We start from the raw sequence: 18,905 nt of genomic DNA on the forward strand, positions 1-18,905 counted from the left end.
GTTGAGGACAGGAAGAAGAGAAAGGAAGCTCAGTGGCTCCTCTGCGGATCAACTGACCAATGCCCAAAACTGGTGGGGAGCTCATGCTCTGCAGAGGCCTCCATAGCCTTAAGGCTGCTGTAGCAACCAGGGAGCATGGTGGGTGTCTGTTCTCCTCCCTCTGAAGAGCACAGTGTCCTGCCCAAAAGACCCTTTACTCAGGTTTTGCACAGTGGTCTTATGACTTTTTCCTGCACTGTACTAAGTGATTCATTGCTCTAAAAGGGGACAGATCCGGAGGAGTTGCAGAGTTCCTTCTGCAGCTCATGCGAAGATCAGTAGGGTTTGTGGGCGCTTGGCATCTCTCCGGCTTAGACTCAAATACTTGCGAGGCTGATATTTTCAAAGGTGACTTTCAGGGGTTCTGTGCACCTGCTGTTCTGACTGCAGTCTGCTGAGCATCTGCAGCTCACACACTTATGGGGCCTGATGAACATAACTGAAATCAGCGGAGCTATGCTGTCGACCTGGCCATTACCAGGATCTGGCTGGGCCTGCCTCAGGGCATGATCCTGTGACCACTGAAAGTGATGGCAAAGCTCATACTGACTTCATTGGTGTGGAACCAGGCTGGACCATAGCCGGAGACCCTGAAGTTTCGATCACTTCTGAAAATCTGTCTGTAAGGTCTTGATATGAGACTGATTACCAGGGAAGCCAGTAAGGGTTGCACCAGCGCAGCTACACCAGTGGAGGGAATAACTCATTGTACACTAGCCTATGGCAGTGCATTTGAATTGGTACAAGGAGCATTACAGGGTCCCCATTCTTAGTTCACTGTTAATCTATCTTTGAGATGTAGATTGACTGTCTGAAACCAAACTAAGGAGAATCTTTGTGTGTGTGTGTTTGTGTATCTGTGTGTGGGCGCGTGTGTGCGTGCTCTCTTTTTGTCTCCTTTTCACTCCAGGTTTTCACTGGAATTTTCACAGCAGAAATGTTCCTGAAGCTTGTAGCTATGGACCCCTACTATTATTTCCAAGAAGGTTGGAACATTTTTGACGGATTTATTGTCTCCCTCAGTTTAATGGAACTGGGTCTAGCGGACGTGGAAGGGCTTTCAGTGCTGCGGTCTTTCCGATTGGTACTCCATATTTCTCCCATTTCTTTTTGAAGTTTCTTGTCTTGCAGCTAATGGAAAATCTTTTACATAAGTTATTCTGGTTAAAAATATTCATTGGTTTTGTTTGGTGGAGATACTATGGTTGTTTCTCTTTAAAACATTTTTTTTTCTTTGAGTGCTGCTCCCTGCAGGGCCAGCTCCAGACCCCAGCGCGCCAAGCGTGCGCTTGGGGCGGCATTTTGCTGGGAGGGCGGCAGGCGGCTCCGGCGGACCTTCCGCAGTCATGCCTGCGGAAGGTCCACCGGAGCCGTGGGACCAGTGGACCTCCCGCAGGCATGACTGCGGAGGGTCTGCTGGTCCCGTGGTTCCGGTGGACCTCCCGCAGGCATGACTGCGGAGGGTCTGCTGGTCCCGCGGCTCCGGTGGACCTCCCGCAGGCATGACTGCGGAGGGTCTGCTGGTCCCATGGCTCCGGTGGACCTCCCGCAGGCATGACTGCGGAGGGTCTGCTGGTCCCGCGGCTCCGGTGGACCTCCCGCAGGCATGATTGCGGAGGGTCCCCCGGTCCCGCGGCTCCGGTGGACCTCCCACAGGCATGATTGCGGAGGGTCCGCCGGAGCCGTGGGACCAGCGGACCCTCTGCAGGCACATCTGCAAGAGGTCCCTCGGAGCCATGGGACCGGCGACCGGCAGCGCGCCCTCTGCGGCATGCTGCCGTGCTTGGGGCGGCCAAATTCCTAGAGCCGCCCCTGGCTCCCTGTGTGTATTCCACACATGGATACACATGCGCACCTTACGCCCCAGTCTGGAAATTCTAACCAGCAGTGTCCATTGGCCTGCACATGCACAATAGGTCGTCTCCTTGCTCCTGACCAAGGATGTAGGACACAGTGTGGGCCAACGCTTCTCCAATTCCTTCTTACCACTCCTGGGCCTGAGCTGGAATCCTGTGTCCTCAGATTTCCCCAGCTTTTTATAGAACCAGTAAATAGATTTGTAAATAGTTTTTATACTTCTTAGCCTGTTGGTAGAGTTAGGTATCATAGCTTGTTTTCCCTGGCTGGGGCTCTCACTCCCCATGGTCAGGGACTATGCCTAGAAAAACTACATCTCAGTTGGACCTCAATCTCATCCTGTCGACACCCACCAGGCCACCTTTTGAACCTTTGGTGACATGTTCGATGCCTCACCTGTCCATGAAAATTTCATTTTTAGTGGCTATTACTTCATCCAGGAGGGTCAGTGAGCTGGAAGCCATCATGGTAGACCCTCCTTATACAGTTTTTCACAAGGAAAAGGTATCCCTTCGCCTACATCCTAAATTTCTCCCCAAGGTTGTTTCTGAAATCCATGTCAACCAAAGTATTCAGTTACCTGTCTTTCTCCCAACCCCCCACGCTTCTGCCGAAGAGAAGAGACTTCACTACCCCGATGTCTGACGTGCCCTGGCATTCTACCTGCAAAGAACCAAACCTATCAGAAAGTCACCAAGATTTTTTTATTGCCATAGCAGAAAGATTGCGAGGTCAAGCTCTAGCCTCTCAGAGAATCTCTAAGTGGGTTTCAGGGTGCATCAAGTGCTACAGGTTAGCACACATCCCTCCTCCTGGCAGTGCCATGGGTAACTCCACAAGAGCACAGATCTCTACAGCATCCCTGCAGGAAGGGCCCAATACAAGACATATGTAGGGCAGCCACCTGGAGCTCCAGCCACACATTCGCCAGACATTACGCAATAGTGCAGGCCTCTTCTGTGGATGCAGCAGTGGGATCTATGGTTCTGCAAGCATCTTTGCTGCTGGTTTTCTGGCACTCGCCTCTTTTTCCCCCCCCCCCCATCTGCCTCCCAGTCTGAGCGCTGCTTGTCAATCACCCACATGTTGAAAACACATAGGGGCCAGTACTTGAAGAAGAAATGGAGGTTACTTACTGTAACTGGAGGTTGTTTGAGATGTCTGGTCTCCATTATCCTCCTCTGCTTTGGATCCTGTTGAATTTGCAGTAACGAGGATCTGGACAGGTGTTTGCCCACCCTGCCTCTTAAACCCTTGGTCAGGAGCACTAGGAGACCTACTGTGTGTGTGCAGGGCAATGGACACTGCTGGTTAGAATTTCCAGAGTCAGACGCGTGGTGCACAAGCGTACTCATGCATGGAATACAGGTAGGGACCACACCTCGAAGAACCTCCAGGTACAATAAGTAACTTCCATTTTTAAAACGGATTAGTGAATTTTCATGAGTAAATTCTGCTCCACTCCAAAACAAGAACTTTAAAACTTGTTTTTTCCTCTGACTAAAATCCAGATGTAAAGTTTCTTTAAAATGTCAAATCAACCAAATTCTTAGTGCTGGTTCATTGCACTGTTTGCTATAACAGAAAGTTAAGAACTTTTTTCACTTGCTAAATGAACCAATATCAAAATGGGTAAAAGGTCTTTCTGGAACAACACTGTGTGGGATGTGTTTCCCTCCCCTGCAATATTTGTTTCTGAAGTTACAATGGGTGTCATTCTACCAATCTTTGTTTCCAAGTTTAAACTGAACTCTGGAACCCTTGTTATTGTTTGTTGCTGGAAGTCTGTAAATGCACTCAGTGCTATTCATCCATAAAGAGTGAAGCAGATTCTGCCCTGAAGAGCTTGTGGTATAAGAAACTGAAAAAGGTGCAAGGTGCTGAGCACCTGCAGGTCCCACTGAAGTCCGTGAAAGTTGTCATCTCACAAGCTCTGGCCATAAGGGTTATATACAGCTCTCCTGAATTAGGACCTCATCCTGCGTGCAGTTAAATCCATGGGAATGTTGCTAATTGGCTTCACTGGGAATGAGACTGGGCTCTTATATTGTAACAGTGCTGTTTCAGGGCCCAATTCTGTAAGCTGTCTGTGCATGGTCCTCCTGTCAAAGCAATGGGAGATCCCCAGTTAGTGGGCAGTGGAGTGGTGGCTGGTAATTGTGAATTGTCCTTTGCTGCATCTTCCTTGTCTTTTGATGCAGGTTTCCTAGGCTATGTCTACACTGGCAATCGTTCAGAGGTGTTAAAAACACACACATATATACACCCCGAAAGACAAAAGTTTTGTCGATGACAAGCACCGGTGTGAACAGCACTTTGTTGGCAGGAGAGACAACAAACAGCGGCACGGCTGTGTCATTAAAAGCTGCATTGTGTAGACATAGCCTTAGACTTCTGCTTCCCCCCCACCCCCCCGCCCAATCCATTCACATCATTCTGCATAAATGACTGCGAATGGAAGGGTACTGAACCCACCCAGCTCTTGTATTGTGTGAGAACGAGGTAGCTCAGCTGCATGTTGGCTGGGGAAGGGTAGCTTTTGAAGGGTCCACTTGAGTGCAAGGTTCTTAGCTTGGCATTCAAACAAAATAAAAAGTCCATTCTAGCCTGGGCCATGTACTTTGTTCAGAGGCAGTCTTCAGTTGTCCAGAGGACTAAAAATAAACTCCCAAAAGGCTGTCCTGGCTGGGGGTGTTATGCTGTAGCAAAGTGAGATAATTGGCATGTTAGGGCCTGATTGTCAGAAGTGTTGAGCACCAGTAGCCTCCAGAAGTTTAATCTAGAGTTAGGGATGCTCAGAACGTTGGAAAACTGAGCCCCAGTAGTAGGGCCAAATGTTTGAAAGGGCTGTAGTCCAGCATGTCCAAATGGGGCCAGATTTTCCAAAAAAATTCAGTGCTTAGCAGCTTCCATTGTGACACTTAAGTTCAGCTTTTGAAAGTTTGGCCAATTATTCAGAGGCCTAATTGGAAGATGAGCTCTTTGGAAATCTGGCCCCTGTTATGAGTGCTGAGCACTCTGGGATATCAGGCCCTTCTTGTCCAGAGGGAAGACTGAAAGGCATTTATAAAAAGATCTTAACCTTTGGGCACCTGATTTCATGTGGTTCATTTCATCCATCACTCAAGAGTTTGCTAAGCAAGAAGGAAACTTGATTTTTTTTTCTTTTCAAACATGAAATTAATTTGGGAGTGTGAGGGGAATTGAATATAAAACACACAAGGCCAAATTCAGAGAGCTGCTGAGCATTGTCCACTCCCATTGACTTCAGTGGTAGAGATCTGAGGTCCACATCCCTTAGAATCTAGGACTCGTCACCATAATGATTTCTCTGTGGATTTGTCTTTTTGTTTTAGAAGCAGATGAATTAAGTGTTGTTTGTATCTTTGTTTTTGGTTTCCTTATGTAGCTGAGGGTCTTCAAGCTGGCGAAGTCCTGGCCCACTCTGAACATGCTGATAAAAATCATTGGTAACTCAGTGGGTGCCTTGGGAAACCTGACCTTAGTGCTGGCCATCATCGTGTTCATCTTTGCTGTGGTGGGCATGCAGCTCTTTGGCAAGAGCTACAAGGAGTGCGTCTGCAAGATCAACGTGGAGTGTGAGCTGCCCCGCTGGCACATGCACGACTTCTTCCACTCCTTCCTTATTGTCTTCCGCGTGCTGTGTGGGGAGTGGATTGAGACTATGTGGGATTGTATGGAAGTGGCAGGACAGGCCATGTGCTTGATTGTCTTCATGATGGTCATGGTCATCGGGAATTTGGTGGTCAGTAAATGATTTGCTTATTGTCTTATTGATTGCTTTGTGGGTGGGGAGGCAGTGATGAGACCACAGGACTGCCACTGGGGACTCGTGTTCTATTCCAGGCTCGACCATGGACTTTGTGTGGCCTTGGGTACGAATCATTTAGGCCTCTAATTCTGGATGCCCAGCTTTAGAGACCCTTGTGGCTCACGTTCAGACGTCTTGAGCAGCTGCAGCTCTCGTTGACTTGGGGGTGCTTAGAGCTTCTGAAAATCTGGCAGTAGGTTCCTAAAGTTGGGCACCCAAAGTTAAGCCCTGATCCTGCAAGGTTAAGCGTTTGCATGACTGGGGCCTTAATGCCCACTTTGAAAATATGGACCTTAACCTCTCTGCCCCCAAAGTCTGCTCTCATTTACCTTGCTGTAACTCCAGATTAGTCTGGATTTAAACCCGTGTAAGTGGGAGGAGAATTTGGTCCTCATTTACCCATTTGTAAAACTGGCATAGTAAATACATGTCTGCCTCATAGGGCTGCTGTGAGGTTTAATTAAATGTTTATAAAGTGCTTTGAGAACTTGTGGTGAAAATGGCCCTGCTTTATGGAAGAAGAAAAACTTTAAATTTTGGATAAAAATCAGTTTTCACATCAATCATTCAAAAATGTGAATTTTCACATATTAGAGTGAAAACGGTTTCACAAAATTTCAGACAACTCCCCACTCCTCCTGATCTCAACCCCATTTTAAAATCACCCAAAACAAGATTTCAAATAATTTTTTGAACAATTTTGCACCACAGCCCTATGTTTAATATATGAGGTTGTATCCAGAATTACTTCCTAAACTCCCTATGAAGTAGGTAGGTAAAAGGATAAATTAGCCCTCAAATGTCAGTTCATCCTGAAATCTCTGTGAATATTTAAATTGTTGGTGATGGCACTGTGACCTCAGAGTATTATTTTACTACTTTAACCCATTTATGTTCCAATCCAGCAAAGCATTTAAGCATTTGCTTAATTTTAAGCATGTGAATAATCCTATTGAATTTGATAAGACAGCTCCATGCTTAAATGCTTTGCAGGATCAAGACCTCATTAGGTGCCCACCACAAAAGCATCCAGCTGCTCTGTTATAAAAGCCAGTGGCACAAAATTATCAGTCAGAGGAGACTGACCCACACATGGTGTGATGAGCTAAAGGAATTTGACAAGAAGAAAACCCAGTTTTCCTGCTAAAACTAAATGATAGAGGGGAAGGAAGGGAAAGCAAGGGGAGGGCCCCAAAGTCTTTTTAAAGTCTCTAAATCAAGATTAAGAATTTTCTTTCTAAAAACTGTGCTGTAGCTCAGTCATAAAATGTAGGCTGGATGAAGATCGGGGGGTGAAATTGCATGGCCTGTTATGCAGGAGGTCAGACTAGATGGCCATGATGATCCCTTCTTGCCTTAAATTCTATGGAAAAGTTGATGGGGGCGGGAGGAAAGACCAAGGACAGACCAGTGGAAACACTCATCATGCCAGCAAGAGACTCCTCGTGGACTTCCCCTGCAAGGACTTGTGCCAGCAAAGGGTCTTGACAGAGAAAGTCCTCTTCTTTGCTTTGTTCTAGGGGCTGGAAACAGACACGGGCAGAGACTTAGGCCAAGGCAGTGACTGATCAAGTGCTTAGTTTTAATACCCTCCTTTTGAGTTTGAGATGGGACCGAACCACAATGCTAGATCTAAATCTCTTGGAACTTGGCAGCTCAGGGCCCATCCCTAACTTTTATACCTTGAACGGCAGTCCTGCAGTGAGCTGCGTGCGGGGCTACCCTGCACATGCACCGAGCGTCACTGATTCCAAGGGGGTGCGTGCTGCCGAGGGCTCCCATGCACGGAGCTATTGCAGGATTGGGGCCTTGGTGTTTTAAGTTCTGGATTTGTCAACAGATTTATCGGGTACCAGCATTGGTTTTCGGTTTAGCTCTCATTAGCGTCAGTGGCTCAGGTGGCTAAATGCTCATATGCAGCTTTGCCATAGCGTGTCGGCATAATGTCAAAGCTCTGCCAAACGTGAGCTCTTCTCCTTCAGGTGTTGAACCTGTTCTTGGCCTTGCTGCTGAGCTCTTTCAGTGCAGATAACTTAGCAGCGACAGACGATGACGGGGAGATGAACAACCTGCAAATAGCAGTCATTCGCATCAAGAAGGGAATTGCCTGGATCAAGGCGAAAGCACATGAGTTCATGCAAGCGCATTTCAAGCAGAGAGAGGCCGATGAGGTCAAACCCTTGGACGAGTTGTATGAAAAGAAGGTGAACTGCATCGCTAACCACACAGGGGCTGATATCAACAGGGACATTGATTATCAAAAGAATGGTAATGGCACCACCAGTGGCATTGGGAGCAGTGTGGAGAAATACATCATAGATGAAGACCACATGTCCTTTATCAATAACCCCAATCTCACGGTTCGGGTACCCATTGCCGTGGGTGAGTCAGACTTCGAAAACCTCAACACAGAAGACTTCAGCAGCGATACAGATCCCAATGGTAGCAAGGAGGTAGGATGGATGCTCAATATTTGCATTAACCACATGTCCATTTCACAGCTACAGGTAACTTCTGCTGAGAGAGAAGCATTGCAAGGGAAGGAAGGCTGGTCTCATGGCTGAGGCACAGGATTTAGCAGCTGGGGAGTCTGAATTCTGTTCCCTGCTTTTGTTGTTAATTTGTACTGTGATAATGCCTAGGAGCTCCAGTCATAGATCAGGACCCCAATGTGCTAATCCCCATAGAAACACAAAACAAAAAGACAGTCCCTGCCCCAAGGAATTTACAACCCCAAGTATAAGATGTGAGGCAACAAGTAGATGCTGACAGACAGCTCTTCCACAGATTGTTCCGGTGCAATCTTGGGCAAGGGGGGCATAATTCATTATTCATTATAGTACAGGGGTCTATAGAAGTTCTATTAAGTTGGGCAGAGTAGAAGACAGTCCCTGCCTTAAGGAGTTTAAAGTCTAATCTCTGTATTGCACTCTCCTCCTCTATAGAATAGGGATAGCACTTAGAGTCAAACACCCAGCCATTATCAACATGTTTTTATTGTCCCATCAGTGTTGTGTTTCTCTTGGCCTTGCAGCTAAGATCAAGTGCAGTGTCAGTTTAACATTGGGTGTGTCACCTGCAGTGAATTAAATGAAGAAGGAAAAATTTGGCTACCGGAGACAGATCACTTTCTGGCTGATGCATAGGACTCGGTGTCAAGGCATCTGGGTTATATTCTTGCCAGGGTCATAGATTGCCCTGTGATCTTAGGCAAGGAACAGTGTTTCTCTACCTCAGTTTCCCTGTTATTAAATTGGGAGAATATCATCAGTTCACAATAGATGGTGGTTAAGGATTCAATAACTACCTTCTGTAAAGTGGTTTGTGGTCCTAACATGGAAGATATCACACATGGCCTAAATGTTTATCGTTGTAATAATTGTCATGTGTTAATGCACTGCCATTCAGTCACTATAATATTGCATTTTAAGGGGTAAAGATGGGTCTGAAATGTGATTCCCACCCCCACAAAAAGTGGCAAATGTTCAGATTTGATTCCCTATCTGCACTACAATCCTCAAGATTTTTAACTTGAAAACTGATGACTAAATATCCTAATCAGAATGCCTAATTCACAGTTGGTGTCCCAGACCATCCTGGCAACCGCCAGGAAATAGATTTTCTTGAGACAGATTTGGTGAGCAAATGGTTAGTTTCCTCTGCTAAGGAGCTACGTCCCATGTAGAGTTGCCATGAAATTTCATCTTTGGGTTTACCTGACTGAGGTGGTTGTTGCGGGTTCTTTTTGTTTTAAAGAAACTGGATGATACCAGCTCTTCTGAGGGCAGCACTATCGATATAAAGCCAGAAGAAGAGGAAGTCCCTGTGGAGGCACCAGAAGAATATCTGGACCCAGATGCATGCTTCACAGAAGGTGAGTTAAGCACAGATGTAGATATGGGCCTCTGAGTTAGTGTTGTGACCTATATCTAGTGTAGGCTTAGCCTAGGGTTTAGGTCTGGGGCTGGATCACAGCTATGGATTCTTAAAGATCCCCAGTTCTGCGGGCATGAGTAAATTTTAGTCACACTAAGGATTTGCAGGATTTAGGCCTTTGGAGACCAGCTGTTGTTGCCACGGTCTAGATTGTTAAGAGCTAAGGAAGGTTCTACTTCAGTGAAAGTGGCTGGCACCAGGGATTTTGAAGGAAGAGAATTTGGGTTTTATTGCTGCTGCTGTGAAGATACTGATGGCCACAATGTTTGACAGAGCCATCATGAAGTCATACATGGCCACTGCTTTGTTAGAATAATTCCCATAGTAAAGGTATTTTAAATGCTTTGAGGTGATTTTATCAGTGAGTTCTTTCTCTGTTGCTTTCTGGTTAAGTGCGGCTCCCTCGCTGAGTATAATTATTTTAAACTGACTGATGTAAAGCGAGTCATTCAGATCCTACAAAAGCAGCAAAGAATCCTGTGGCACCTTATAGACTAACAGACGTTTTGCAGCATGAGCTTTCGTGGGTGAATACTCACTTCTTCGGAATACCCACTTCTTTCGGTATTCACCCACGAAAGCTCATGCTGCAAAACGTCTGTTAGTCTATAAGGTGCCACAGGATTCTTTGCTGCTTTTACAGAACCAGACTAACACGGCTACCCCTCTGATACTCAGATCCTACAGTGTCAGGAATTAGTGTAAGGACCTGGAAGATGGGTGGATCGATTGGATGGATACATTTTACTTTTCACTGAAATTGAGCCAGTTTAAGACTCTAGAGGAGCAAAGTCACTTTTATGCAAAGACCCTTCTGTTCTTACAATACCCCATCTCCCACCCCCCATAAACATCCTCTCACACTCACTCCTTTCTGTGCTGCCCCCATGCAGATTGTGTGCAGCGCTTTAAGTGCTGTCAGGTCAGTATTGAAGCTGGGCTGGGCAAATCCTGGTGGACCTTGAGGAAGACCTGCTTTCTGATTGTGGAGCACAACTGGTTTGAGACTTTCATCATCTTCATGATCCTACTGAGCAGTGGAGCCCTGGTAAGTGAGTTTCGAAAGTCTGTGAAGCCAAATAACATTATATTGGGGCTCTTCTCCTAATGCACTGAGAGCTATTTCTGGGCATTTTGGTGGGGAAAAGCCATCTCTCCTTGGACAAGTTGGGGAATGAAGGATAGACTTGTGATTTATTATTAATGATTTGTATTGCAATGGGCCCCTTTGTGCTAGTAGGTGCTGTACAAAAACCTAGCGAGACGTGGTCCCTGACCTGAAGGTTTTCCAATCTAACTTAAAGTAAGATGCAAAACTAGGAGTTGAAATCTTGAGTTCTAATCTTTGCTTTGCCACAACTCAGTGAGTGACCGTTGGCAAAACCACTTCACCTCTCTGGGCCTTAATTTGCCCATTGCACTGTAGGGATAGCGATACTTTCTTTAACATTCGCACAGCTCCTGGAGACCTTCAGATCGGAGGCACTGTGTGGGTGCAAACTGGGATGCAGCCATGTTTCTAGAGGCTGAAGTTCTCCTACCAGTGAAAGATCTCATCTAATTTTTTCCCAGATCTTTGATGCGAATCAGCTTCTTGGGTATTTAGTGGATTGTGCTATACAGTGAATGAAAAAATGCAGTACATTTCAGCAGCAAATTCTAGTACAACAGAATTCCTGTACTTCTCCACTTCTCTTTAGTACCTTTGGCCAGAATGTTTAGAAGGTCTCTGCACCCAGAACTAGAGCCTGATTTTTTTTTTTTAAGCGCTCGGCTCCCATTTAGGCATCGAAATAAATGGAAGGATTTTCAGACGAGCTCAGCACACTAGATGCATGTTGAGAGCTGAGCTGTTTTGAAAATCTGTAAGCATCACAATAGGAGGCACTGGGTGCTGAGCACTTTTGAAAAACAGTCCCTCACTTAGGTGCCTAAAAGGAAGCTGAGTTCCTTTGAAAATCTGGCTCCATGGGCTTGTCTACACTGGATTACTTTGCACCAATGCAAATGTGCTGCATTGGTGTAAAAAATGACTTCCACTGGTGCAGCTTACCCTAGTTTAAATAAGCTGCAGGTTTGCTGCATATTCAGTGGCAAGTCTTATGCCATGACAAGTGGCATTTGATTATTTCCCAGGCCTTTGAGGATATTTACATAGAACAGAGAAAGACCATCCGGACCATGCTGGAGTACGCAGACAAGGTCTTCACCTACATTTTCATTCTGGAGATGTTGCTGAAATGGTGCGCCTACGGATTCGTCAAGTTCTTCACCAATGCCTGGTGCTGGCTGGATTTCCTCATTGTGGCTGTATGTATTTTCTGCTTCTGATCTCTGGCTGGGAAAAATAAACTTTACCTGGGGGGTGGAGATGGGGGTGTAATGCTGTGCTCATGAAAAGGGTCCAGTAGATGATGTATCTCACTAGGAAGTGGGTGCAATCCCATATGTACAAAACTGGAGAAAGGACAGAACCATCTAGACAAGCAGAACTACTGGGGATTGTTATATGCGACTGAGAAATTTCTACACCACAGGTCTTAACAGATATGTACAAAGGAAGGGTTTCCATCCTCTGGCTCATGCTGTGTTAGCGTTGCTCTTTCTGAAGGACCTATACATCGAGGAAGTTATAGGAAGAGTTCAGTAGAGTTTAAAGAATTTGTGCTACAAATGAACATACCTTTCCCTGGTTCCAGGCCATCTGAAGCAACATCTTCTGTCTCCATAGTTTGTATGAGACACCAATGGGAGAGAGTCCAGCAGGTGGAATCTTTCAGTGCTGCCACCTGGTGATGTCCATGCACACTCTGGATGTTGGGTGTTGGGCCGATGGGTCTTTTCAAAGCTTTGTAGAACTCCAGGTACTTCCAATTCAAGTGAAGAAAAACCTTATCACGCAAGATAAAGTTTGTCTTTATTCCTCTTTGCCAAAGAGGATCCAGTACCCAGAAGAAAAGGGCTGATCCTCACATTGGAGATATGGACAGCAACTTGGTGTAGGCTAGATGTAAGAGGATAGAAGGGGCAGACCTTCAACATGGACACACTAGCATAGGGACCCGCGTAGAGGGAGCTGGTTGAAGGAATATACGGAAGAGATAAAATGAGGAGGAGGAGAAGGGAAATGTGAGCAAGATAATTTATGGAATGGAAAACAACACAAGTATTTAAAACACGATGAGTAACATTTTCAAAAGCACCTATATGACTCAGGCTCCGAAGTGCCAGAGTCACTTATGAAAATGGAATTTTAGGCTCCTATGTTCCTCAGGTGCTTCTGAAAATTGTATCTGTGTGCATTCAAAACATCCATCTGTGAGGCAGTGTCCTAGCTGAGGGCCCAGAGGACCAGCTGCACCAATCAGCCCAGACGAATGATAGAATATTAAGCTGAGAAAAGGCCTTTCTGAGTCTCTTGCTGGGAGATGGAAAATTCTTCTTCGAGTGATTGTTCACATCGGTTCCAATCAGGGTGTGCATGCACCATGTGCACGGTCATCGGAAAGTTTTCCCTTAGCAACTCCCATCGGGTCGACTGTGGAGCCCCCTGGAGTGGTGCCTTCATGGCGCTCAGTATATAACCCTGTCAACCCGACCCCCCTTCAGTTCCTTCTTACCATCCATGATGGCCATTGGAACTGCGTTCACTTGACTTGCAAGTGCTTCCTTTAGTTTTCTTCTTTAGTCTGTAGTTTCCTAATCAACATCGAGCGCACTAAGCCTTTCAGGAAATTGAACCAGTTGTTCCTTGCGGTGCAGACTGGATGAAAGTGCTCCTGGTCTCTTCCCAATGCATTTCTTCCTGGATCAGAGACTGCATCCACAGATGCTACGAGCTGGCTAAGGTCCCAGCCTCGGCTATTACAGCACACTTCACAAGGACACAAGCCTCGTCAGCAGCTTTCCTGTCCCATCTCCTCATTCAGGAGATCTGCAGAACGGCAACCTGGTCATCGGTGCATATGTTTACCACTCATTATCATATCATCCAGCATTCCAGAGATGATGCGGCATTCAGCAGAGCAGTGCTCCAGTCAGCGATTCCTTAACACTGACCCCGCCTCCGGGGGAGAGCTTGGGAGTCACCTGATTGGAGTCGATGTGAACAAGCACTCGAAGAAGAAAAAAATGGTTACTCACCTTCTCGTAACTGTTGTTCTTTGAGATGTGTTGTTCACATCCATTCCACTACCCACCCTCCTTTCCCCTCTGTCGGAGTAGCCAGCCAGAAGGAACTGAAGGGGGGTCAGGTCAGCAGAGTCATATATTGAGCGCCATGAAGGTGCCACTCCAGGGGGCTCCACAGCTGACTCGAGGGAGCTGCTAAGGGAAAACTTTCCGACGACTGTGCACGCAGCGCGCGCACATCCTGAATGGAATGGGCGTGAACAACACATCTCGAAGAACGACAGTTACGAGAAGGTCAGTAACCATTTTTTCTGAATAGGATTTACTTGTGCTGTACAGTAGTTATGGGAACTCTAGAAATATCTGAGTAGATGGAAGACTTGTCCCTGGTGTGTTGGGGACCTGCTAACGTGGAGCCAAAAGTGGGATCAAATTATCTGATATTTACTGTAGTAAAATGGATATTCAAAGTTTCCTGTTTGCTCTCTGCTCACTTGGGTGCCCCTCCTCTAAACACAGATCCTAAGTAACTCTTCTGATCTGTAAAGTCTAGTGAATCTGTTACTTTCTCTTGTATTACTATATAGCGAAACACAAAACTAAAATGAAAACTCCAAGACCAGACCCTTAACCCCTCCCAAACTGGATTGAGGAAAATGGTTGAGCAAGATTAAATGGTTTAGATATACTTTAATAAGAAAAGGCCTGCAGTTAAGCTAGGTAGGAGAAAAATTGTAAAGGTAACTCTGTCCTCACGCTTCATAGTGAGAGCTAATTCCAGCTGGGGTCAGGAAGTACAGTATTGCACAACTGACAAACGCAGTACAGATTTGTTCACTTCTTTCAAAGCATCAGATCACTGCTAGAGTGAGGATGTTGAATTTACCGGTAAGGTAATTTCTACCGTATGTAGCGAACAAGAGCAGTGCAAGTGTACATATTAGGGAGCTAAGTTTTCTGACTGCAAAGTGCTTTACTGAAGATTTCAGGCTTCACCTGGTATAGTAGTTGGGAAATGACACCTTTGTCTGCAAAAATCTGAAGAGTGAATTTGAATATGTTGGTGTTAAAAAGTAAGGTACTGAACCCTAACGTGGTCAAAAAAATCTTCATTAAACATCCCATCCCATCTCTGCCAGACCAGATCCTTTTAAAGCCTCTAAAATGGCAGAAGTGGGGTTTGAGTTGAATCTCGTGATGGGAACAATAACTAAGAGGGAATAAGCGTTTACATCATAACAATATTTTTGAATGTTATTTTTCAGGTTTGGTAGCATTGATAAATAACCCTTCTCATCTGATTCCTAAAGCTTGCTGGGTATACATGTGAAGAAAGAGTCTTTTTCTGGGTAATAATAATTAAGGCTTCTGCTTTTCAGTCCAGCAGGATTACTTTTGGCATGTACCAATGCCCACTAAACAACCTGTTGAAGTTTCCAGTGAATTGAGTATATAATACTGAAAAATGCCATTGAAGGTTGAAATATCCTTTTGTAAGTTTCACTATTTCTTGTCTTATTCACAGTAGAGACCAGGGCATTAATCTAAGGGTGAGGGGCTCAGTGGAGTCTTGGTTGTTTTGTACTTGAAATGCTTGAATTACTTCTGCATTCTACATTAGAGATGATCCTAGGTCCAGACACCCCAACCCATATCCTGAAGTTTGGATCTGAAATCCCTCACTTGGTCTTTGGGGATGAAGCAGGGGTGTAGATTTTTTTTTTTTTAAATATGAGCAGCACACACAAGAGCTGCTCTGCTTTGGAGCCATTTCTAGCCTTCAGAGTAGCAGCCGTGTTAGTCTGTATCTGCAAAAAGAACAGGAGTACTTGTGGCACCTTAGAGACTAACAAATTTATTTGAGCATGAGCTTTCGTGGGCTAAAACCCACTTCATCGGATGCATAGAATGGAACACACAGACAGAAGATATTTATACATACAGAGAACATGAAAAGGTGGAAGTACCCAGACCAACTGTAAGAGGCCAATCAATTGAGATGAGCTATCATCAGCAGGAGAGAGAAAAAAAACACCTTTGAAGTGATAATCGAGATGACCCTTAGAAGGTGTGAGGATATTTTAACGTGGGGAAATAGATTCAGTTAGTGTAATGACCCAACCATTCCCAGTCTCTGTTCAAACCTAAGTTAATTGTATCTATCTAATTTGCATATTAATTCAAGTTCAGCGGTCTCTCTTTGGAGTCTGTTTTTGAAATTTTTTTTGTTGCAAAATTGCCACCTTCAAGTCTGTCACTGAGTGGTTAGAGAGGTTGAAGTGTTCTCCCACTGCTTTTTGAATGCTACGATTCCTGATGTCAGATTTGTGTCCATTTATTCTTTTGCGCAGAGACTGTCCGGTTTGGCCAATGTATATGGCAGAGGGGCATATGTGCCAGCAATGCCCCTCTGCCATATACATTGGCCAAACCGGACAGTCTCTGCGCAAAAGAATAAATGGACACAAATCTGACATCAGGAATCGTAGCATTCAAAAAGCAGTGGGAGAACACTTCAACCTCTCTAACCACTCAGTGACAGACTTGAAGGTGGCAATTTTGCAACAAAAAAAATTTCAAAAACAGACTCCAAAGAGAGACCGCTGAACTTGAATTAATATGCAAATTAGATAGATACAATTAACTTAGGTTTGAACAGAGACTGGGAATGGTTGGGTTATTACACTAATTGAATCTATTTCCCCATGTTAAAATATCCTCACACCTTCTAAGGGTCATCTTGATTATCACTTCAAAGGTGTTTTTCTTCTCTCTCCTGCTGATGATAGCTCATCTCAATTGATTGGCCTCTTACAGTTGGTCTGGGTACTTCCACCTTTTCATGTTCTCTGTATGTATAAATATCTTCTGTCTGTGTGTTCCATTCTATGCATCCGATGAAGTGGGTTTTAGCCCACGAAAGCTTATGCTCAAATAATTTTGTTAGTCTCTAAGGTGCCACAAGTACTCCTGTTCTTATTTCTAGCCTTGTTCCGTCCTCCCCACTAGGCAGGGTTACAGTAGGCATCCCTCCTAACAGCACAGCTTGCTACATCCTGTGATCATTTACCTGCAGATCAACGGCTCGCTCAGCACAATAAGCTTCCATGAGAATTGACATAGTTGATTTCTCCTTATGCACAGATCTGTTTCTCTGAAGCTAAGTTTCTAGTCAGTAGGCCAGGCTGCCTTGAGCTCATGCCCAGGGATGACACTGTTGTGCAGCACTGCTTGAGATGGGTTAGAAGAGCTTGAGCTTAAAACTATGTCCCTTCTGCTTTTCTCTGATATAAACTAAAGCTCCTATGTAAGACATTTCTTTGAGCTTAGTGAAGAATCCCTGTGTGTTCTCTCTTGCAAGAAAGTTCTTTCTAATGTAGGATGGGAGCAGAGGCTATGGCAGTGGACTCAGTCTCGTGTCTGAAATACCTGCACTTGCTGCAACCATGGTTCATACCCACCAGCATCAGTGCAGCCCTGCGACCTTCTGGAGTAGATCTAATGTTTTCCAAGAAGGCCACTGTGAGGCTAGTAAAAGTCCCATGGCACTTCTTATAAGAGTACCTAACGGCACATGGACAAACACTTAAAAATGTCCCCTCCTGCCCACTGCTGTGAACCAGCTGGTGATGGTCAAATCTGAAGATGGCAAAAGCAGGAGTCCCATGAGCAGTAAAATGAGACTGAATCTTCATCCCACAAATGTCAGCAATCCCACTTCTTCTTCGAGTGATTGCTCCTATGCATTCCATGTAGGTGTGCGCGCCGCGCGTGCACGGTTCTTCGGAACATTTTTACCCTAGCAACTCCGGCGGGCCGGCTGGCGCCCCCTGGAGTGGCGCCGCTATGGCGGCTGTTATATACCCCAGCCGGCCCATCCGCTCCTCAGTTCCTTCTTTCCGCCCGTGACGGCTAGTAGGAACAGTGGAGTGCTCCCTTACCTCCACAGCCCTAGCGTTCTCCGTAGATTTAGTGTATATAGTTGTTAATATTTTGTTAAAGTTTCTTGTTATAGTTGTATAGTTAGTTGTATAGTATAGTAGTTAGGGAATTAGAGGGGTTAGCCCTCTTCTTCCGCCCCGGTGCGGGCTTATGCCCGGAGCACCGGGATTCAAGCCCTGCGTGGCTTGCCAGCGGCCGATGCCGGTGAGTGACCCGCACGACTCCTGCCTCCGCTGCCTCGGAGAGTCGCACAGATCGGATAAGTGCCCGATTTGCGTAGCCTTCAAGCCGCGTACGAGAAAAGAGAGAGACTCTCGTCTGAAACAACTCCTTATGGAGTCGGCTCTCCAACCTTCGGCGCCAGCTCCATCGGCGCCGAAGCCTGCCTCCATGAGCAGCGCACCGGCAGCACCGAGCCGCTCCGGTGCCGACGCCTCTCGGCACCCGGCACCGAAGACCCGGCACCGCTCCCTCTCCCCGGGGAAGAAGCACAAGGTGCCGAAGACGGCCTCTGCGAAGCAGAAGCAGAAGCCGTTAGCCCAGCCGCCTCCGACGCAAACGGGACAGGCTGAGAAAGTGCACAAGAAGTGCACCGGGCCGTCGACTCCGGCGCCGCAAGGCCCGTCGAGTCCGGCACCACCCAGCTCCCCGGTACCTACCGAGGAGGAGCTGAGGCTCCCGTCCACGCCCGAGGCGTTCGCGACCTCACCGCTGATACGGGCCATCAGCTACCGGCACCGCCGGCGCGGACACTCAAGTCCATTGGGAAGCCGCTGATGATGCGCCCTCCTTCCCCTGCCGGCCGAAGTGATCGGGGCACCACGATCCGGTCTCGATCCCGATCTCGCTCAAGGCAACGGTCACCAGCGCACCAGGCCCGATCCATGAGACGGTCAACGTCGAGACGCCGCTCCCCGTCTCGTCGCCGGTCGCAGTCCCGGTACCGCTCCCAATCGCGGTACCGGTCGCACTCCCGGCGACGCTCCAGATCCCGGTCGCCGAGTCACCGGCACCGCAGCAGGTCCGGTTCCAGGCATCGCGGGCGACACTGAGACTCACGCAGCCGCTCAAGGCGCCGCCGCTCATGCTCGAGATCCGGCTCCCGGCGCCGCAGGTCGAGCTCCCGGCGCCGCCGGTTGAGCTCCCGGCACCGCGCCGCACGCAGATC

General features: G+C 46.7%; 1 protein-coding gene across 1 annotated transcript in view; it reads left to right on the forward strand.

Annotated features, from left to right (window-relative positions):
• SCN8A (sodium voltage-gated channel alpha subunit 8) overlaps window positions 1-18,905 on the forward strand; it is a 116,355-nt gene that overhangs the window by 71,138 nt on the left and 26,312 nt on the right. Inside the window, exons 15-20 of the mRNA XM_044994834.1 lie at window positions 950-1,123; window positions 5,306-5,662; window positions 7,711-8,181; window positions 9,485-9,602; window positions 10,558-10,712; window positions 11,801-11,974. Of these exons, the coding sequence (XP_044850769.1) occupies window positions 950-1,123; window positions 5,306-5,662; window positions 7,711-8,181; window positions 9,485-9,602; window positions 10,558-10,712; window positions 11,801-11,974 (1,449 nt within the window). The remainder of the gene's footprint in view (window positions 1-949; window positions 1,124-5,305; window positions 5,663-7,710; window positions 8,182-9,484; window positions 9,603-10,557; window positions 10,713-11,800; window positions 11,975-18,905) is intronic.

This window comes from Mauremys mutica, chromosome 20 (assembly GCF_020497125.1).
Source record: "Mauremys mutica isolate MM-2020 ecotype Southern chromosome 20, ASM2049712v1, whole genome shotgun sequence".
Classification (NCBI taxonomy): domain Eukaryota; kingdom Metazoa; phylum Chordata; order Testudines; family Geoemydidae; genus Mauremys; species Mauremys mutica.